The following is a 24,153-nucleotide window of genomic DNA, read 5'->3' as shown; positions in this document are numbered from 1 at the left end:
GCCGTTAAATCGTATACGAGGAATTAAAACTATCATTAAAAAGTGTGTTATTTGTCATAGATTTAATGCTTAATTTGCATTACAGATAATGTCCCCTTTGCCTTTGAATCGCGTTCAACAGGCTCGTCCATTTTTTAAGACCGGGATAGATTTTGCTGGTCCTATTATGATTCGCTCCTCCAAATCCTCAAACAATACTCTGATAATGGCACCAATTTTATTGGAGCTCATAATCAATTACAAGACTTAGGAAATTCAGGATTTTCTTTCTTTCACAAAAATTACCTAGAAATGAATTCCTCGCAGATCTTCACATTGGGGCAGAGTCTGGGAGGCAGATGTAAAGAGTGCTTAATCTCATTTGACTAAATTGCTCGGCAATACTTGCCTTAATTTTGAAGAACTTTCTACTTTATTAGTGCAAATTGAAGCCATATTAAATAGCCGTAACCTGTATGCTTTTTCCAACGATCCTAATGATCTGTTGCCTCTTACTCCTTGTCATTTTCTGATTGGAGCATCCCTTACTTCTTACTCAGAAAGGAACCTTTGTAGAACCCCTACTAATCGACTTTCTTATTGGAAAGTGTGTTTCAAACTGAAAGACTTTTGGAGAATAAGGTCTGTGGATTATTTGCACCGTCTGCAGTATAGACCCAAATGGCAACTACCCCATCAAAATTTGGCGATCAATCTCATACAATCTGAAGATCGCTCTCCTTTAAATTGGCACTAGGTAGAATATTGGAATTATTGACTGGAAGGGATGGAAAAGTTCACACTACACGTGTAAAAACACCAGAAGGTGAATATGTTCGCCCCATAATAAAATTAACACCTCTTCCAATTTCTGATTAAACCTTATCTTCTTAACGGTCGTTTCGATAAATTGCTATTTGTATATATTCTAACTTTTCCCCGCTCCCAGTATGTAGAAAATTAATTGTATTTTCTACAATAGTTGTTAAATGAATAAACGATAATAATTATTATTCTCACCATTATATCTTACTAAATTAAATACTATAAGATCAGCACGACATTCCTTCTTCTTGCTTTTTCGTATCTTCTGCGACTGTCCGTTTTTTTATAATTTAACTGTTAAAATCAACTACCCTTATAACGCACTTCGTTTTCGCCTTTTCAAATATAAGCACGCAAGTCAAACTTCCTTTTCAGCTTCTCAAATAGAAGCAAGTAATAGTTCTTCTCACGCTTCTTAAATAGAAGCAGTTTTCAAATATAACTTATTTTATTAAATACTTAACTATATTAAATTCAGTGTTAGTGCATCTAATATGTAAGTACCTGAAATTATTCTTTCATGCAGAAGAAAATTGACAGTTTTTGTGTCATGATTTCATTAATGCCGGTCCGACAAATTACAGAGTTGCCGAATATACAACAAACTCTAAACTGTTTTGCTCTATAAGTTGCATTTAATTAGTTTTAAGAAAAATTAAGCAGATACCATAATTCTTATTTTAATAATTATTCTAATTTCAATTTTACTATTTACTACATTATTGCTAATCAGCAATTTTGCGATCTATTGGTCGCTGGTCCTTCGAGGTTTATATTTATTTTTTATCTACCAAATATAGGAAGGCGAGACTATAATTGTTCAAATTTTTACTTCTAAATCATCGAACCAGCTATCTCATTCTTTCCCGTATAAATACAATTTAAAAGTTTTATTACCTGGCATGTATCTACTCCTCCTTTTAAATACCCAGCACATATCATTCTCTCTGTAACTTCGCTTTCGTCTTGAAGAAGTTCTTTGCAGGTTTGCCAATTAATGATTTTGATGTTGATTTCCAATAATATATCCGAAGTTGTCGCACCTCCTTCCTAAAAATAGTAAATAGTAAAAAATAACGAAACTATAAATAATAGTACTTGCATTAAAAAAATTAAACATTTTTTAAAAGAAAGTTTAGTTTTACCAAAGCTGTATCGTTAAGTTTCCAGCCTTCACTTAAGAAATATTTGGATAAACAAATCAAAGTTTTGAATTTTCAATATTATATTTTTTTTATGTTTAAAAATTCCCAATTTTTCCCTGTCTTTTTGCGTACGCTTTCAAGACACTATTATGTTGACTAAAATTCTGAATAGTCTTATCTACAACTCTTCATTAGAAATAAACTACAATTATATTCTTTCAATAGTTTAACTTTATCTGCCTTATTTATATTGACAATTCAGACACGTAATATATATTTTAAACTAAAAGACCTAAAAATAATATTGATAATGTTTTTAAGGTACGTTCTTGGGACAACTTTGTTGATGGATAGCTTCTTTGGTTAGTGCAATTAACTTTAATTTAAAAATAAATGTGAAAAATATAAAAAAGATATATGGTTTAATCCTAGAGGAATGGCTCTTGTCAACATTTGTAACACTACCAAAAAAAATATCTGCGAAAACGTTTGAAGATTTCCGAACCATCAGCCTTATGAGTCATGCAATTAAGATTTTTCTTAAAATCATACATGCCAGGATTTACAAGAAATACGAATGAAATGTCAGTGAAATGCAATTTGGATTCCGCAATTCTATGGGTATACGTGAAGCACTTTTCACCTTACAATTTCTACTTCAGAGATATTGCGATGTCACTTGTGATGTCTATATTTGTTTTATTGACTACTCCAAGGCATTTGATCGTTGTCAGCACCAGAAGATGGTCATCGCCCAACAAAGAGTAGGATTGGATGAGAAGGACATTTGGATCATCATGAATTTATACTGGAACCAGCGTGCTAAACTCAAGGTCGAAGATTACCTGACCGATTAAGTAAGGCAAGGCTAAGTACTCTTGCCGACTTTTTTCAATATATACTCTGAGGAAATTTTTATTGAAGCCCTTACAAACCTAGAGATGGTAATCCGAGTGAACGGTGAATACATCAATAGTATGCGCTACGCCGATGACACTGTGTTACTAGTAATCAGCCTAAATTATCTACAATCCTTACTAGCCCAAGTGAGGACTGTGAGCATAACATACGGACTAGATCGTAATATAAAGAAAACTAAATTTATGGTTGTCAGCCGTGCAAATTTAGATCCTGGGGTACTAATGGCAGGTAGCGAAGAGATCCAGAGAGTGGACAGATTTACTTACCTCGGAACTACCCTCAACTCACAATGGGACTAGGCTTAAGATATTAGATCCAGAATTGAAATGGCATGGTCTACATTTATCAAGTTGAGATCCTTGCTGTGCTGCAACGATCTCAGTTTGGGAACCAAGATGCAGATAGTGAGGTGCAACATTCTTCCAGTGTTACTATATGGAGTTGAAGCCTAAACACTGTCGCAAGACACTAAAAAGCGGATTGAAGCCTTCGAGATGTGGATCTACAAGAGGATACTAAAAATATCGTATGTGGACCACGTCATCAAGAAAAAGAAGTGCTTAATTTAGTGAAACAACGTAAGCTTTAGTACCTCGGCCACATGATGCAGAACGAAGAAAAATATCGAATTATTCAACTCGTTATGCAGAATAAAGTATTTGGCAGAAGAGGACTGTTTTGTCGACCAGTCAACAACACCATGATAGCCTTGATGATCGCCAACATTTGGACCGGATAAGGCACTGAAAAAGAAGAAGGTTTAACTACAAACATCTGCTTCTTAATCTCTTTTTACACTTCATAGATTTCTCTTAGTTCTTATAGTGTAGTTCTGTAGTGTTTAATTTACTTTTTATCCCTTTTAAGACTGTGTATAAGTATATCTAGTAGTTTAGCTAAAGGGTCTTCAAATAGCAACTTCCAATAGAAAAGAATGACACATCAGATTCTTTTCCTTGCACAAAAATACGTTACTTTTAACCTTCCCCCGGTAACGTGAATTCTTATAACATAGTTGGTAACGTCGGTCTACGACACCGACTATTTTAATAATGAATATCTTAGGTTGTGATTTTCTGTTAATACACTTCTCCAAGAAATTAACGCACCACTTTGAAATATTAAAATATTTTATTAGCGTTAATAAAAACTTCCATTGTAATGTTATATTTTGCAAGCCCCTTGTATATGCTATTCGTACACTCTATATTTATTGACTGTGTTTTATCGCTATAGTTTTTTTTGCAACAAAACAAAAAGAAGCAAAAAATGTACTAATTCTATATACTAATTTCCAAGTGTTCACGAATTTTATTCGGCTACTGTTTAATTGTTGATTATTGTTAATTGTGTTTATTATGGAGAGTCAATCACATAATTTAACCCGAGATAAATGTGCCCAAGTAGTGATACTGTCGGAAGAAAGTTGGAGTTACCGAAGAATTGGTCATCGGTTTAATGTGTCCCACACATCCGTCTCACGGGTGTTAGAAAGATTTCTCGAAACAGGGGATCATACTCGCAGACCAGGGCAAGGACGAAACCGGGTAACTACCCCTATTCAAGATCGATTTTTAAGAATTTCTGCTCTTCGACAACGTTTTCTAACACATCGAAGTCTACAAGTTCAGCTTCAAGACGTGCATGCTATACAAATTAGTATTGAAACTGTTCGCCAGCGACTTAGGGAATACAACTTAGCACCTAGGATTGCCGCCCGAGGTCCTCTATTAACTGCAGAGCATCGAAGGGGGAGACTACATTTTGCCAGAGAACACGTTAATTGATTAGAGACTGACTGGGAACGAGTGCTATTTACTGATGAATCCCGACTTTGTTTGTACAATAACGACAGACGTGTTCGTGTGTTGCGACGACCCAACGAACGATATGCTCAGTGTAACTTTTCACACACCACATTTTTTGGTGGAGGATTCTTTATGGTGTGGGGTGGTATTTCTTTGACCGCACGTACGGACCTAGTGGTCATACAAGATGGAACTGTTACAGCTGAAAGGTACATATTGGATATCCTGGAGCAACATGTAGTACCGTTTGCTCCTTATATCGGTGAAAATTTCTTACTAATGCAAGATAATGCCCGACCTCACGCTGCACAGATCGTCAGAATTTATCTAGAAGAGGTAGAAATTAACACTATGGAATGGCCAGCACATAATCCGGATTTAAATCCGATTGAAAATCTCTGGGATATCCTTGGTAGGCGATTATGAGCGACACCGATACAACCAATCAACTTACAGGAAGTGGGAGAAAGGCTGATCCAGATTTGGAGAGAACTAGAACAAAATGAAATACGGCAATTAATTTTAAGTATGGGCCAACGATGTGAGGCTGTTATACGTAGTAGAGGTGGAAACACTCGTTATTAAGACTTTTTTCATATTTTAGTTTACTTTTCTTATCATTATTTTTTTAGAATTTTCCGTTTTATTCTTTTTTCTCCTGTACTTCAACATTTTCTGATGATTAGACAAATTGTTATAATTACTAATAAAATGTAGAATAAATCTGGTAAAGTTTCATTTTTTATTCTTTGCCCTTTTACAAATAAAATTGATTTATTGAAGTGGTGCGTTAATTTCTTAGAGAAGTGTATTTTGATGTTACTAAATATTTAGTATATTTAAATAACAATATAGTAAGAAATGATTAATATTTATTTATTTTCGAGAAAAAAATGCACATTAACCCTAGGATGCATAAGCAAATATTACTACGTTATGCATAACATGAGTCTCGTAGACTAGCTTTGTAAATAAAGTAATAAAATAGATATTTTCTTTAATTGTTGTCTAATACTTATTTAGTATTTCTTTATTTATAATAATATAAGTATAAATAAATAATAAATACCTGGTAAAGAACTACTTAATACAATTCTTGCATATTAAAACACTGTGTTCTTTGCAAATTGGACACTTACACTTCTGACAAATTTGTGTGCTCATTCTTGCAATGTATGAAGGGCGCTCGGAATATCTCTTTTTCTTTCTAGAAGCCAAATCTATCCCTTAATTTAGTCGAGGAAACTCGATAAAATTACCCATATGTCTTTGGATTGTGTTTGTAAATTTAGGGTTTATAGCCCTTCTTTTCATAAATGGTAAAACTTACTTATTTATTAAATCTTTGAGAAAGTATCGTCTTTTATTTGTTTTTCCTGCAGCAAAATTTTTATTTTAATTTGAATAAAGTAGAAACGCGTTAGGATCTGCTACATCCATAATGTTGTACCAAACGGCAAGAGGCTAACGTCTAGTTTGACGCTTTACCGTGTAGTTACCGATCATCTGGTCCACTTTATTGTCCCAATACAAGTTATTCCTATATACAGTAAATGCTGTGCTAAAGGGATGCTATTAAAAAAGTTGTCAATTGTCAAGTTGCGACTAGAATTTTTTATGGAAGCGGTCAAGGACCTTACAACATTTTCCCCTACATTTTGTTGAATATTTTCACCAGGTTGACGACCTAAGTATATCGGTCCATCAACTGCATATCCTATTTCACTTTCACAAAGCCAAAAAAATTTAATGTCGTATTTTGCAGGTTTCGATGGCATGTATTGAATAAAATTACAACAAACTCTAAATGCAGGTAACTGTTCGTCAATGGTTACATTCAATTCTGGTACCATAACTGTTCGGCACTGTTTCACAAACAACTCCCATATATACCGGACATAAGTAAATTTGTCAGTTTCCAACTTAGTTGATCGTATTCGTTGGTCGTCAAATCGTATGAATCGTCTTATATTTTTAAACCGATTGACTGCCATTGTAGTTTTATACAGTGGGTTTGATGATTTATCTAAGAATGACTCTCTGACAGACGTATCCTAGTTCTTCTCGATACCAGCCAGTAGCAGCAGGCCAAAAAATGCGTTCATTTCGTCTTTTTCAATTGTTGGCCATACCTTTCCCTTGGCCTCCAATATTCGGTTGGCTTCTCCATTGGTACATATTATTATTTCTTCAACAATTTCAGCATGCACAAATTTATCCCAACCATTTTTCGGAGACAACATTTCGTTTCTTACTTTCGGCCAGGCCGTGAAACGATATAGATTGTGAATTTTTGTCCTTCCTTGCAAAGGTGGCGTGGATTTCCATTCAAAATTGTTTCTGCTAATAAATGATGTACCTGCTGTTTCAATTGTTGAATTATTTTGATTCAAGTTTATATCATCACCTCTCGACGAATTTTCGGAATACTCGTCTGAACTATTTTTGTATACTGCTGTCTGTTCGTATTCTTGATCAGCCTCCGATACTTCACTTTCACTAGTTATGGAATCGTTGTCATACTCGTCATACTACGTACGTAAGATTTCCTCATAACTATTATCGTTGGGGTGAACGGATCTTTTTCTACTCAAGGATGCCATAATGCTGGCCGGAAAATATAGAGTATTTTACTTGAAAGCTAACTTTTTGCGTTTAAAAATACAAATTTTGTATACTACTTTTGTTTTGATATCTGTAAAAACAAAAACACAGAAGTCTATCGCAAAAGAGCACTCGTTATATAAAATGATTTTTCTAAGAAGTGAGCCCAAAAAATATTTATCAACATTTATTATCAATTTTGTACTACCTCACTTATAAAAATAAATTTTACTTTTTTATAAAAATAAAATTGTGGATGAAGATCCAAAATTATTGCACTTACTTGAATAATGCTGCGAATTCCACAAATATAAACTATGAAAGCAGACAACGTACTAATACCTTGACACTTCAAAACGTGACTAAATTCCTTTTCTCTTATCTTTACAGTTCAGGCAATATATAAATATGCGTAATGGAATAGCACCGAAGGATCGCGGTGATTCTCGACAAACCTTTGACCACTACATGTTGCGAGAGATCATGAGGTACGACGCTTTTCAAAGATGAAAGTACAAGAGAGCCAAACAACAAATAGTAGAATAAAACCAAACGTACTAGAGAAAAAATCAGTAAATACATCAGAGAGAATACAAAACACCAGAGAGAAAACACTACAAAAAACAACAAAAACAACGCACCAAGAAGATCGTTCGTAGCTCAAAAAACTAGTGGATAATCGCAACGTACAGCGTGGACCCAGTTAATTTTAAGTAGGTAATTATTATACTAATATGCACTAATTCTGATATTATGTTTCAGGCGTCCTACAAAAAAAAATCTAAAAAACACACAAAAAACGGCATCGGTCACCAAAAAAAAATAAAAAAACTACTAACAAAAACCGGCTCAAGCCACATAAAAATAATAACAAAAACCATTAAAAACCCGGCACGTAGGGCCCAACCCCTTGAGCACCAAGTCGCCGAAGTGAGCCTAGCTCAGAGCGGAGACTTGAGGCCCAAGTAAGCAATTTTAGTTCGCGGATAAGCCACAGTGAGATAACAGGATTATAGCTACAATGCGCTGTCCTGAGTTTTGAATTCGGTTAGGAAACCATGTTGGAGTCTATTACCCAGGACTCCCACATGAAGATCATTTGGCTGATAGTTGTGCTCCTATCGCGCATCAGAGAGCCATAAGGGGGAAGGGATGGTCTGGAGCATTGGAGCGCGGTGGAGTGACTCCTGTTTTTACTCGAGTTAATACACTTCGTTCCAATGAATTGTTATACCCGAACGTAATTCTTATAGGTGAACATGTCTCACAGGCTGGGTTTAATTAAATTGCTTGCTTGCTTGCCTTTGACCACTAATTCGATAAGAGTCTCCCGGACTCATGTTATGCATTATGGAGGTATGAATGGAAATTATTTTTTTTTAGTTTTTTTTGCATACTATTTAAATTTTTATACACTAACAAACAATCATACATGTCAAAAATGAATTCTTAAATCGGCAATGATTGGTATAGATTTAATCATATTTTACGAAGATGTAAATGTACGCCAGTATGTGTAGGGTTTAAAAAAAATTGGCTTGTTTAGGTACTAACATAATTAATAAACAATTTACAAAACATGTCAAGTTTTTGAATACAAAATATCAACAAACATAAAGAAAAGGGTTGAAATGTCACAAAAAAAATAAAATTATTAAACAGATGTCCAACATAAACTAAAACTATTGTCCGTTTGCTTCCTCATTTTCTTTTACACTGCACACAACGAATAGTCCGGTTAAATGTTCCAAACACATATATTTGCCAAACTGCCTACAAAGAAACCGAGTTTTGCAGTTTTTCTTACTACTGTAGAACGTACATCTTCCGTACACATTATTCCGGATAGGTTGATTTCTTGTCTGCATGCCACAAATTTCCACTAATCTCATACGAATTGTCCTTGGAATATTTTGTTCTAGGGCTCGTCTGCGAATATGTTCGTCATTAAGTTTTCCAAAAACTTTAGTCTAGGAATACGTGTGTATGTATTTTATTTGTATATTATGTAGTAATTTATCCCAGCGACATTCAAACAACTGTAAAAAATGACCACTGGCCAGCGACGGGTTGCTCTAGCGCAATTGTATGCCGCGCAGAGTTTGTCCACGATATCCACGCCCTCTTTAGTCTTATTATATTCTATGATTATTTCTGGTTTACCTGTTGCATTATCAATGTTGTCGTCGTAATGTATAGTAGATAACACTAAAATATTTTTACCTTTTCGGGGTACATATGATACAAGGGTACACTTCTCTTGAAATGCGAACATAGTGGTATTTTCTGGCATTTGTTGTGTCAGCACTAGATGAGTTTGAGGTTTATTTTTTCGTAACGTTCCTATAACAGTTAGGCGATGTTCACGTTAAAGTAATCGCGCGAGCTGAACGCTTGTGAAAAAATTATCCATGGTAACGTTCTTTCCCGTTCCCCAAATCGGATCACACAGACGAGGTACAAGTGACATATTTGACGTATCAACAAAATATTTTCCTGCTGGCTGTATACCAACATATACTTCCATCTTGGACGTATAATACATCTCAGCGTCTACTAAAGCATATATTTTTATACCATAATGATTTGATTTATTCGGTATGTAAACCCTGAATGAACATTTTTCGCGAATAGCTTTTAATTTTTCATTTATCGCAGTATATGCTGAAAGATTGTAATGGTTTGGTAGATTAAGATTAAAAGCTTTAAAAATCTCACGTGTCGTGGCCAACTTGTCGACTTTTTGCCTTTGTATTGTAGTACTTTTGTTATCGAACCGAATGTGTCTTAAAATGAACTGCAACCTCTTTAGCGACATCGTAAGGCGATAAATCTCCATTGATCTTCTATCTGTTCTAAATAAATCATCAGCATTCTGGTGATTGCTTTTGTTAGCGCCAGATATATACAACAGACCAAACAGAGCTTTTAATTCTATAAGATCAATTGGCCCAGCCGTTCTGTTATTGACTGTGTCATAGCGTTTCAATGCTATGAACTTATTGGTGCATTCTACTATTTTTCTAAAATATCTGTAGTGAAAAACATTCCCAAATCTCTTTTCTCGTACGAGTTCGAACGTTACGATTAAATTCATGATGTTTCCTTTACCTTGTTCCATCTTTCCAAAACAAACGTAGTATGCGCGGTATTACTTCTACTGGTACATGATTTTCGACATATTCTTCATCACATAAATCCTCCTTTGATTTGGTATCATATTCTAGAACTTCTGAACAATCATTTTGCAAACTTGCATCGTCATCTTCTGGTTACGGTTCGGAATTAGCAACAATTTCGTCAAAAAGTTGTTGCAACCTGATTTGTTCTGTTTCGTTAGCCATATTCACATACAACTCCTAAAATGAATATCTATTATTTAAACTGACTATGGACCAAAAACGACAAAACTTACCGTTGAGTATAACACAAATGGTAACCTCGGTCGCTCACACCGTCAGGTCGAATAACATATGAACTATCCGCACTCGGCCACAAATTTTCAAGACTGAATAGCGGGATGAGGATTCTAAAGCTACCTGGCCGCGTGGACAAAACAATATGCGCATTTGAGTTTTAGCGCGAAAAATATACTATGTCGGTGTCAGGGACCGAACGTTACCACTTAAATGTTAATAATGAAACTAAATAATTTTTATTTAATAAAAATTATTCAAAAAAAAACTGTCAAAATAAGTTAGTCAACACTCACATTATATTTCGATAACAATCGTAGGGAACATCTGATACGACCAAAACAGATGGGCCTCGATAGTAGTAAGGGTAAAAGTTAGTGCTTTAAAAATTTCCTTTATATCTGGTTGGCTAATAACCATATTATGTAGAAAAAAGGTATAGTTGCTCTCATCGGCAAAAATATCGATAAAGGCGGTTGGCCTCGACATTGACAAAATGGGATGCTCTGTGAAACCGTATAATATATCGAATTTATTAACGACAAAGAATAATTATTTAGCTTACCGCATTAATTGCAGGTATCATCACAACTAAACAGCACGAGATATTGGCTATGAATATAAACATGATAGGCCATTTCGACAAACAGCTAAGAACTCAGAGTGAAATTGGGCGCTGGTTTTTGTTCGAATACAATTTCGTTCTAAAACGAATTATAGAATTTTAAAAGTGATTATGTAAGATCCCTCACAAGTAGACTTAATTAAAAAAGAACCGTGCGAGTGTGCATGGAAAATTTGAATATTCTAACCCCAAACATAATCTACTATAAAAAGGGTACTTATAAGTACATACACTTGACATATTTGAATGACGTTGGCCAGACCATCACATTCAATGCTGAAAGTTATAAATTAATGATTATAACTTCTTTTGTCCTTAATTGGAGGGAGACTAATGATATGTGGTTTCAACAAAATGGCCGTGCGAACTACACAGTACATGCTACATTGGATTTTACACACGATCAATTTAAGAGCATGGCTATCTCACCTAAAGGCAATGTTTACTGGCCACCGAGATAATGTGCCCCCGTTAGACCCTTTCTTGTGGGATTTTCTTAAGTTGACAATTTAAGAGAATAAGCCACAATCCACAATGGCCCTCGAAGCCAAAATAACTCATGCTATCGATCAAATTCAGCATGATTTTATGCGCTATGATGCGCCTAATATAGTTTTAACATTCGTAAATATGATTTCTATGTAGATAAATTTGGTATAATTAAAAGTTGACATTCTAGAATATGGTTCCTATATAAATGTGGTATTATACTCGGTTCGCTATTCCCAGTCCGAACTAAATAGTGAATTTAGTAATTATTGTTTACGAAGTTAGTTACTTTTTGACAGATTAAAAGTGACTAGAAATTACTATACAACCAAGCACACGTACTCATAGCCAATATTAATAGTAAACAAACTAAATAGTAAATAAAATAGAACTTTGAGAATTACCGCCAATCAATATTTATTTATCTGCACCATATAATAAATAGTTATGTTAAATTATAACAACTAAAATATATGTTTTAAATATATACTACCCAAAATTTGATGAGTTTAGTATACACTTCCACTATTTAGAATAATTCTTCTTTTTTTAAAGAAAGAAGTCTGCAATAGTAGGATACTTGGGCTATTAATACTGAAAAGTAGGAATTGTTGTGTTGTAGGTTTCCGACAATGAATGTGTCAAAATATGCCCGAGCTAAGCGAATGGAGTATATTAAAAATTTGCAAACCGATATTGATATAAATTCTAAATATGTTATAAAAAAATTTGTAAAATGAAATGATATAAAATGGTAGAAGACTAGATTAACATTTTGTGATATACCGTTAGGAACGGATAGTGTCAACATCCTTAACAACTTTTACATAGATTTATTGAACAAGGCCAAATCATTCCACACGATTATATTTGCCTTGAAAACAAAAGATATAGCAAGTTATCATAGCCAGCTATCATAGCCGGCGATATAAAATATTACGATCAGTAAATATCAGATTATGCGATGTCGGGCCGGAAGGAAGAGAAAAATAATAAAGACTATAATATGATAAAACAAAATCTGTAACTCCGAGACCAAATAATGAATGTTTCAACCTCTCTTTAAAACTTATTTTGACTTGGAGAAACTATTCCAAAACATCAAAAATTAAACGACTGCTGGAAACCACACGAGTGAAGATAGTTTGTGGGATAGATGTAAAGACACCCCTAGATAGAGAAAGAGGCAAACACTTTAGACTCAAATTCAGGATTGAAGTCAATAATAACTAAATATTAATAAACAAATCTTGAATATCTCAACAATTTAGTAAAGGAGAGAGTGATTATAATACATCGAGATAATTTACCGGAATGAGATCGAAGCGTGGAATCTTCTCAAAAAAAGAGAGGCAATGATCTTAACACGAAGGTGACAGATTTAAGGTTGCTGGGAAATGAACCCTCTCACCCCAGTATCATCCCTTTATTTTTTTAATTACTTTCCCACTTTTTTATTTAATATTTGGATTTTCCTCTTTGTACTAATTTCAGAAATGTAAAACAGATTATGTTTGAACTGCCCGAGGGTAAAAGTAGTAAACTTTTTTGCGTTTTTTTTAGGTTCCAAAATTAATATTCTCTCCAAAATTCAGCTGGTTCGTATGATTTTTAGGGGTCAACTTTCTAACGACTGCACTACACAGCAATACTCCAAATTAATTTTGGAACACACATTCTATTTTGTTAATTTATTAAAAAAAATACGATAGTTATCCTGCAGTAGGATCTTGTACTATTAAACTTACCTCAGTTAATCCCCAACCAGCAGTTGAAACTGGTGTATCTTCTGGTACAGCAGTATCCTCTACCGGTAAATTTATAGGTTGTATTTTATCCGAAAATGTAATCTTCTCAGATAGCTAGAAATAATTACAAAATTTATTGACAAAGTATATTTAAATACATTTTAAAAAATTATAATAGTCATTGAGAAAGTTGAAACATTTCTTAGGGGCAGTTCTTTAGTATGTACAAAGTACATACAGCGTTTGATCGATCTGATATCCTTTGATATTAATTTGTGAGCAATTATTTTGTAAGTTTCTTCTATCTACATTTCTATAATTTTTTTTCAGACGGCTTCTAGTGCAATTTTTCTTCCGAATCATTTTTCAGATGGATATTTACTATTTAAAGCTGGTTTCGAACCCATTATATTACATCCTTCTATTACAAATCCTTTATTTTCTATACAAAATTACAAAATCACAATTTTTGGTATCTGAGACCATATATTTAGATCTAGGAATAAGTTTTTATTCAACATTATATAAAGCATTGCTTAAAAAGTATCTTTTAAATAAAAAAAAAGATAGGTAAAGATATATTAGAGCCAAGTAAGAAAGTACTTACAACAACCAAATGTAAGAAAAAAGAGTGGATGACCGAGGAAATTCTAGAGTTGATAAATGAAAGGAGAAAAAACAAAACCATCAATACGATCTGCTATAAACAGCTTCAAAACCAAATAAGAAGAAAAATTAGGGAGGCTAAAGAAACCTACTTCTCTAAAAAATGGAAAGAAATAGAAGAACTGCAAAACAGATATGACCACTTTAATCTACATAAAAAAGTCAAAAAACTAGTTGGAGTAGGAAGTAGAAGAAACTCGAATATATTGCTCGACAAAATTTAAAATATTATATTGGAGGCAGAACAAAAACTACGACGATGAAAAGAGTACATCGAGGAATTATCTCATGACCAGAGAGAAGCTAGTGCATCTGTAGACAGCCAAACGGGAGATGTAGGCCCAGAGATAACCAAATCAGAGGTTAGTCAGACATTAAACTTAATGAAAACTAATAAATCTGCTGGTCCAGATGAATTACCAAGTAAGCTATTAAAGTTGGTCAACGAGAAAAACCTGGACATAATAGTAGAACTGTTGAACGCTATCTATACTACGGGAATCATCTCTAGAGAAATGTTGACATCAGCATTTGTGTTTTTGCCAAAGAAAGTGAATGCCAAAGAGTGCAGTGACTATCGAACCATAAGCTTAATGTCATATACCTTGAAAATTCTGTTAAAAATTATCTACGCCAGAATTCACTCTAAACTGGAGCTGGATATTAGTGACACACAATATGTTTTATAGACTACAATAAAGCGTTTGATAAAGTAAAACATGACCGACTCGTGGAAATTCTAAAAAATAAGAACCTAGATAAAAGAGATTTAAGACTCATAATGACAAACCTTTATTACAATGAGCGACCAATAGTACGAATTGAAAAGACATCTGAAGAAATGGAAATAAAGAAAGAAGACAGACAAGGCTGCATACTATCACCTCTATTATTTAACGCTTAATCTTAAGAGGTAATTTGAGAAACTCTGGAAGATGAAACAGTCAGCATAAGAGTAAATGGAGTCTTAGTTAACAACATCAGATATGCAGATGATACAGTAATAATAGCCGATAGTTTACAAGACCTGAAAAGAGTACCATAAATAAAATAGTAATGTGTAGTAGGGAGTACGGACTTTCGCTCAATATCAAAAAGACAAAGTTTGAGAAAATTTCTAAAAACAACCATAATACTAACAAAATGTTGATAGTAGAGGGCCAGCAGATCAAAAGAATAAAAAAGTACAACTTACCTAGGAACACATAACAGAAAATAATTTCTACACTGCAGAAATCAAAGTCAAAGATTTAACATTAGCTTTTAAAATACGCCTAACAAAATGTTACGTATACAGTGTACTATACTATGGAGTGGAATCGTGGACGTTAAAGCTAGACACAATGAGAAGACTTAACGCCTTTGAAATTTGAAATGGGTATATAGAGTTAAGAACAATGAAGTACTTAGAAGAATAGGTAAAGAGAAGGATTTTGAGCTTACAATTAAAGAAAGAAAGCTACAGTATCTCGGACAGGTGATGCGGGGCGAGAAGTATGGCATCCTGCAAATCATAATGCAAGGAAAGATAGATGGCGGAAGAAGCATCGGAAGAAGATGAATTTCATGGCTTAAGAATATAAGAGAATGGTTTGGATGCAGCTCAAAACAACTATTTAGAGATACTGCCTCAAAAATTAAAATAGCTATGATGATTGCCAACCTCCGTAGCGGAGATGGCACCTGAAGAAGAAAAAGGTAAAGAAATAGAAAAATAATAAACTAATGTGTATTAAATTATTGAGGGGAGCTAATATATTCTAAAATATTATATAGCAATGCTACTTGAATTAATTATAATCTTAAAACTAATAAAATACATACCTTTAATATTGCAATGTCATAATCAAAAGGAGCAACATCAGGATTGTAGTTCTCGTGGATTAAAATGCTTTGAACTTTAATAGACGTACCTTCTTGAGTTAAATCAGCAGTTCCCGCTACAATGGTTATCCTACCAGATACACTACAACAGTAGAACTCATAAAAAGCAGCTAAAGGAGAAGGTTATAAAATACCAATACATGTAGCCTGTCATATTTAAAAAAATCACAGGTTTATTCTTTTTAGATACTGATACATCTTTATAGATATATTGTGGTCAAAGTTCAATATCTTGGGAGACCCTACTTCTGGAAATTCCTTGTCACTTATTGGTATTTTTTTTAGTGAGCGGAGATCGGAAATTGATAGTTTCGGCAGAATGATCAATTTTTTAACAAATGTTGTCGACGATATTGTGGTGAATAGAATCCTTCAGAAATAACTAAAATAACAGAACAAACAAACATATTATTTAAAACGAGATCAATATAAGATCACTCTACGTTTCACTACTTCGATTTTCTTCAAATTATACAGAATTTCAGTTGCGTCATCAGAGAACGCCCAATTATTAATATGATTCTAACGAGATTATTTCGATAATATTAAGCCTTAACCCGAAACACAGGGCTATAGTAAAAATATTAATATAAAAAGATTCATTTTTATTGTAGATGCATAATTTCATATTTCTCTTAATGAAAGTAAATACTTGTGCTAAGATTCTGAATATTTTTTTTTAACATGACAATGTTTTTGAAGCACTGACAATGAAAAGCAAGTAAAAGCCAAAAACAAAATTTTAAAGAAGAAGCAAAAAAATTATCTGCCAACTACGACAATGTTACCACCAGTACTGTCTCTTGGCGTTTTCTAAAAATAACAGACTGATGAGAAAGTCACTTGTCTCTTTGTCAATGACATTGGCCTTAGTTTAGACTATATTTTAAAGGAAAAAACGATGTTTTGAAAATTTTGGCACTTACTTCCTTTTTAATGTCACCGCTTGAATTATTATTATTAAATAATGGGCCACGGGAAAGAACGTCAGAATCAGATTTTGTTTATTTTATACAAATCGGATTTTTGAAGTTTAAAGGTGTATATTTTGATTTAGGAAAATGAAATACAACATTTTTAATTATGAGTTTATCTATAAGATTTGTTAATAAACGAATGAAAAACAAAATAGTTTGCTAATTATTTATATGTGCTTGAAATCTTTACATTTTTAATTAGGGAGCTGGACTCTGATCTATTTTACACGTTAAATGTCGATTGGTGGATTCGACAAATTCCACATCACTACATTCATTTGCACTGGCATGGAAAACTAGTCTTGGTAAAAGGAATGCGCTCCAGGGTTTGTCAGGAATTGTGTTAGGTGCAATAAATTATGCAATTTAGCAGTCTTAATCGGCAGAGGTTTATTATTAACTTCTTTAATGGAACCAGGCCCAATTTTCTCTTACGTGCCTGACTTTTCGGGGGGACTACCACGGCTGTAAGATATAAGACAATATAGTGAGCTTTGTATAACAAAACACGTGGGTGTTTTCTTTTAATTTATTTTTAGAATTCTGATAGGCCTGGTTGCCGTAGGACATTTTGACACATAAAAATGGAACAAATATTCGATCCATGTCAGTCCATAATGGATGAAAGGTAACTTCATCCGCACAGTTTATTACCTTAAATGGTGATGGTTTACTGCGAGTTCTCCGGTATTTCCGTATAAGATTTGGAATTCACAAGACCCATGTTCTTTTCGCACTTTAGGTAAGAGTGTCCACGAACAGGAAATATCATTTTCACTGTGTCAAATCAGTTAAGCTTTTTCACTTGTAGTAGATAAAGTGAATTTTTATTTTGGCCGCCGCACGACTCTCAAAAAATTAATAAATCGCATATGTTGGAGTCCAAAATATGCAAAAAAAGTGTTCCAATATCAAACAGACATCATCGGCACCCTTTTGGGCAACACTTTCGTCGTACGTATCAAACACTCAAGTTGCATTTGACAGAACATGAATATTAAGTGATATGAAGTTGAGTTGGCGGCAATAGTAAACATCGGATGTTGAGATGTTTCGAGTGATCATTTTTTCGTGATTTTTTTATATATGTTTTTCAGTGAATAAAACTTCTTACTTTTCCGTAAATGGATCGTCTTCTAACACACTAGTGTTTGCAGTGTTGTCAATGATTTTTTGTTTTCTTCATCGGTGCAGTTAACTTCTTTATCCGTAGTAACTGAAATATTGCAATATGCATGAATTTGGCTAAAATTTTGATAGTACATAGAAAATAGCTCAAAGATCAAAATCTACTCTATGTCAATATGTGCAGTTTTGGTACTTTTTTTAATTGTTGGGCTATTATAAAAAAAAGGTAATTTTTTGAGAAATTCCAAAAGTAGTGTCTTCAATTTAAACTCGGACATTTAAAAAACTTAACCTTTTAAACCACTTAAACTTCCAGAATGTATTGTTTGTATATTAATGAAGTAAACTGGAAACGAACAAGGAATAGTTTCAATCTGGGTGGTTTTGGCAGGAGTGGGTTTGTTACTTAATGAATCATAAAAAATAGAAGCAGACTTTATTTTAGTAATAGCTTATATTAATTTTCATGCAAAATTACTTTTAGCTGTGGTTATTTTAAAGGTTTTTTAAGATCTTTAACAAGTGTTTTTAAGTTTTCCATAGAAAACTTTCCATTTTATGATTATTCAATATCATATGTTTGGATTTTTGTATTCGATGAGTAAAAGACTACTTTAATTTGCGAACTTTCAGTCACGAATAACTCCAAAAATATTGTCGAAAATTTTCGAAAAATCTCTAACGAACAGGTTGATCTTTAAGTTCACTATTCTAGCAAGTACCATGGTTTTTTATTTACACCTAAACCTTAACTTACTCATTAAAACAATGGGCAGCTGTTATAACCGTTTCTTCGTCTACAAGAGCTCCGCCACAAAAGTGTACTCTTAAGAACTGGATTGACACTATCCATGGATGCTTCTCAATGGTGGTATCGTTACCTCCAACAATGCGGTAATGGTTACCTAAAAATATATGTTATGTATTTTTAAAATATTTGCTGGTAAAAGAAATAAAAGATATGTACAAATGATTTTTAAACTCCTTTATTTAGTGCCACTCGATATAAAATATAGCGATAGATAAATATATTATATACAAAATGCATATGCGTATATATATATATATATATATATATATATATATATATATATGTCAATTTTATTTTATGTATTTATAATAAATACAAAACTGGTGTTGATAAAATGGATCAAATGGTCGAGATACATTACGCAACTGCTATCGTATAGGTGGCCACTTATTAATTTCGACAAAATACGTAACATCTTCTTACTTGCTGCTTATATTGTTTATTATGAAAATAATACCAACGAGAATAAACCAAAGGAGACTTTTTTCAAAGAAGAACTGACTATGTTATTGATTGAAGAACGAGCTTAAAATAAGCAGATCAGGCAGTGCTAAAGTCATGCATCAAAATATGTCTCTACATAACCTGTCTATAGCAAATATTTATCTAATTTGTTTATCATTTCATTTAAAAATTGAAGCTAACAAAACTTTTAAGAGTTAAGCTTTATTTTATTCGTCTTAGAGTATCACTGGGCATTATATTGTCTTTGTCTAGAAATACGTATATTTGTCCATTTTATTGTAAGCGCGGATTAATCCAGGATTTGCAGGTTTTTTTTATTTTATTGATAACAGCATTAACCACTTTGGGTTATTAGCTGTACTATAGCTAATACATAGATAGTTAAATCTAAACAGTATTTTTGATTAATTGCAGGTTACAAGGTAATTAAAGGTTTACAATTTGGTAAGAATTTCATATCTTACAATTTTTAATGAGGGTTAACGAAACATTAATAGTTACAGTTTGTTTAAAACATTAATATTTTTAGGTAACTAAACATATATGTAAATTTACAATGTGCTCCTAAGACTGCTTTTATATTCATACTTATACTCATACTCATACTTTATTGTTCCTTTAAGACATTCAAAATAAATGTATAGGATACGTCACTACAGAATTCAGTATAAAAAACATTAATGTGTATAATACAATATTCACAGTGTAAAGAATAATATGCTTTTCTTAAGAGTAAACCTTTCTTCTTCTTCATGTGCCTTGTCCGTTCCGAACGTCGGCAATCAACATGGCTATTCTGACTTTGTTTACGACAGATCTGAATAGTTCAGCAGATGACAATCCAATCCATTGCCGCAAGTTTTGGAGCCACGAGTGTCTTCTCCTCCCTGGACCCCTTCTGCTGTCTATTTTCCCTTGAACGATCAGCTGTAGTACTCTATATTTATTATGTCTCATAACGTGACCCAACGTGTTTCTTTTCTTTATACTTATTTCTACCTCTCTCCCTTTACCTATCCGACATAGTACCTCTTCGTTGGTCGCGTGCTCAGTTCAGGATATACGTAATATACGTCGGAAAGCCCACATTTCGAAGGCCTCTACTTTTTTCATCAATGTTGCGGTCATTGTCCACGCCTCCATTCTATATAACAAAACCGGGAATACATAACATTTCAGAAGTCGAATTTTGAGAGGTAGGGTGAGGCTTTTAGAGGTGAAAATTTGCTTCATGCTAGTGAACGATGCTCTTGCCTTTTCTACATACGTATTTCCTTCGCTTAATCCCAATTTGAGTTAACTGTTGTTCCCAAGTAGATGTACGAATCCACGTGTTCAATTCTTTCATTGTCTAATATCAGTTGTTGTGGTGGTTGTTGGGTTTTGCTTACTAACATTCATTTGGTTTTTGTGATATTTAGTCTGAGTCCGTATTGTGCACTTGTTTTTTGTATCTTACTCATTAGGCAACTCAGTTCCTCCATGCTACTTGCTAGAATCACAGTGTCATCAGCATACCTTATGTTATTAATTATTTCTCCATTTATCTTTATGCCTTCTGTGCTTTCCTCCAGCGCTGTCTTAAATACTTCTTCTGAGTATATATTAAAGAGAATAGGAGACAAGATACAGCCCTGTCGTACCCCTTTCTTGATCTCAGTTTTATTGGTCAATGTAGATCCTACTTTCACTTTAGCTGTTTGACCCCAATAGAGACTCGCTATTGTTCGAATGTCTCTGTAGTCGACTCCGATCTTATGGAGAACTTTAATTATATTTTCGTGCTTTACGTTATCGAATGCTTTTGCGTAGTCTATAAAGCATATGTACACGTCTTTGTTCATATCTCTGCAGCGCTGGATGAGTACCTGTAGACTAAAAAGTGCTTCTCTTGTCCCAAGAGAATTCCGAAACCCAAACTGCGAATCTCCAATGTTATCCTCGCATTTTTTGCTTATTCTGTTGTAAATAACCTTGGTGTATGCCTTCGAAATGTGGTTAATTAGACTTATCATCCGATGTTGATCACAAGACTTTGCTTTTGGTTTTTTCGGTATGACAACAAAAGTTTACTCTAGCCAGTCTTCAGGAAACTCCCTGCTGTTATAAATATTGTTAAAGAGTCTGATGAGTGAGTCTAGAAATTGACTGTTTGTTTCGCACAGCATTTTCAATACTTCCCCGTATACGTTATCGTTGCCTGGTCTTTTGATATTTTTAAGACCCTTTATAGCATTCTCCACTTTTGATTTTAGAATAGAAGGGCCAGTATCATAATTGCTCAGTGCATACCCACTAGGACGGTCATCATTAAACAGTTGTTCCACATAAGTTTCCCAGATTTTAACTATTTTGTCAGGGTCTAGTTGTAGATTTCCATTATCATCGCATAGCCCTTTCGATAAAATATTGTAGCTTTTCTTTGTTGTGAGTTCCTTTATCTTCTTATGCATATTGTGATAGTCGTATACCTTTTCGCACTGTTCGATTTCTTCGCATCTCTCCGAGAACCATTTCTCTTTAGTTTTTCTTATCTCAGCTCTTATTCGTCTATGGGTTTCACGGTATTTGGCAGTATCTTTCGTTTTATATATCTGTCTCTCTTCCATCATGTCAAGGATTTCTGCAGTCATGCAGTCTTTCTTTTTTCTCTTATCAGGTAGTAAAAACTTAGTGCTTGAAGTCCTAACCTCTTCTTTAATTTTACTCTACTTTTCCAGCGGTTTATTGTTATTTTTAATGATTTTTGATATATCGGTATTTAAATTCTCCTGCATCTGTTGTTTAATATTATTGTTGAAAAGCTACCTAATATCTAGCGTTTCGGTCCTGTTCTTTACATTGGGCTTTTTTGACTTTACTTCAAACTTACATACCACCGGATTGTGGTCTGATGCTACGTCCGCACCCTGGTAAGTTTTTACGGCTTTGATGGAGTTTCTAAACCTGATTGGTGCAGCGATATTAATCTATTTGATTTCTGATTATTTTACCAGGTGAGTCTGCCGGTGATTTCCAGGTATAGAGTCTACGGTGCGGGAGCTTAAAGAGAGTGTTAGTAAGTAGTAGGTTGTGTAACTAACTAGACGATCTCCTCTTTTGTTTCTTTCACCAAGTCCGAAATTTCCCACTGCCTTTCCTGTTTTGCCTCGTCCTACTTTCGCGTTGACATCTCCAATTATAAGTGTTATTTCATTCTTTTGGTTGCATTAATTAAGATTTCTAGTTGTTCGTAGAAGTCTTCCATTATTGTTTCCTCTTTGTCAGCTGTAGGTGCGCATATCTGTATTATGTTCAAATCAAATGGGGACCCATACAGCTGTAAAAGAATCATTCGGTCTGATAGTGCAGTGTAGGATTTTATTGACGATTTTAAACGAGGTGCAACGTAACAGTAAACCTTTAATATTTTTTTTAATTTAGAGGAAAGTGGTATTTCTTTCACAGTTTTTGGCAAATAATTGTATAAGGTCAGTCCCATATATCTGAAGCAATTTTGAAATTTGGATGTTCTGTGTTTAGGAACTCTTAAAGATTCAGCACTTCTTGTATTGTAATAGTGATTGTCTAAATTTACTGGAAATGTATTGATTTCCTCTTTTACATAAAGTAAATATTTATAGATATATAGGCAGTAGAAAATTAAAATTTTATGTTTAATTCAGATTGGTTTACAAGATTGTTGATAATTCAAATTAAAAAATTTACGGGTAATTTTTTTTGGGTAATGAACACTTTGTTACTATCTACTGAGTTTCCCCACAAAATTACATTATAGCACATGTGGCTGTAACCAAGGCTATAATAAAAGTTCATTAATGCCGAGATGGGAAGTGTGTTTTTAATTCTAGAAATAGCATAAAAAGCTTTATCCAATTTCATGTTCACTAAATTCACTTGCTCTGACCATTTAAGATTACAATCAATGAACACACCCAAAAACTTTGTAGAGTGAGTGGAAGATAACATAAATTGTTTCTATCATGGATGGTTAAGATATAGTCATAGATATGCTTACCGTACATCCCGGTTTAACCGGGATTGTCCCGGTTTTAGACATCGGTCCCGGAGTCCCGACCGGTTTGTCATTTTGTCCCGGTTTAACAAAACTGTTGTAATTTTGAATTTTTGTTGATTTGAAGTGATTTCACACCAATGATTTTTTTCCTCCTGGATTCATATTTACTGATAATAAATAAGATTATTCACGTTCGTATTATATAAACAATTCTAATAATGATGACTGCACATCTGATTGATAAGATATTTTAATAGGGTTCCCACAGAAGACGTGCTTAATTCTCGAAATCATCAAAATGACCAATTCAACAATTCACCGTATCACATTTCTTAAACACATCATTTCAGTGAGTCGTTAACGAATATAAACATTAAAAAAATCAAGAATTGATGAATTAAAAAAAAACAGATCTCAGTTTACACTAATCATTTGCAGTGCAATTACATTTCGTTTTTTTGTGAACGGTCGTAAAATACTTTGTGTTTTATTTAATTGCTGTGTTTGATTTAAAATGCCTAAAAGAAATTGCAAATTTACAAGCGAACTTGAAAAAGATTATCCTTTTATAAAAAAGCTTTGTAGTGACAATAGCAGGGTGAAATGCCAGCAATGTCTTTCAGAATTTTCAATTCCACACGGTG

At 33.6% G+C, this 24,153-nt stretch overlaps 1 protein-coding gene across 1 annotated transcript in view; it reads right to left on the bottom strand.

The window, feature by feature from the left end:
- The window catches only part of LOC140449357 (trypsin-1-like), a 63,598-nt gene that overhangs the window by 15,591 nt on the left and 23,854 nt on the right, over window positions 1–24,153 (bottom strand). The window contains exons 2-5 of the mRNA XM_072542504.1: window positions 18,973–19,120; window positions 16,051–16,192; window positions 13,561–13,674; window positions 1,702–1,854 (exon numbers count right to left, since the gene is read on the bottom strand). Coding sequence (XP_072398605.1) covers window positions 1,702–1,854; window positions 13,561–13,674; window positions 16,051–16,192; window positions 18,973–19,120 — 557 coding nt within the window. The remainder of the gene's footprint in view (window positions 1–1,701; window positions 1,855–13,560; window positions 13,675–16,050; window positions 16,193–18,972; window positions 19,121–24,153) is intronic.

The sequence above is a fragment of the Diabrotica undecimpunctata genome, chromosome 1 (assembly GCF_040954645.1).
Source record: "Diabrotica undecimpunctata isolate CICGRU chromosome 1, icDiaUnde3, whole genome shotgun sequence".
In the NCBI taxonomy this organism is placed as follows: Eukaryota; Metazoa; Arthropoda; class Insecta; order Coleoptera; family Chrysomelidae; genus Diabrotica; species Diabrotica undecimpunctata.
The sequence above is the reverse complement of the archived record's forward strand: the minus strand, read 5'-3'. Positions and strand labels throughout refer to the sequence as shown.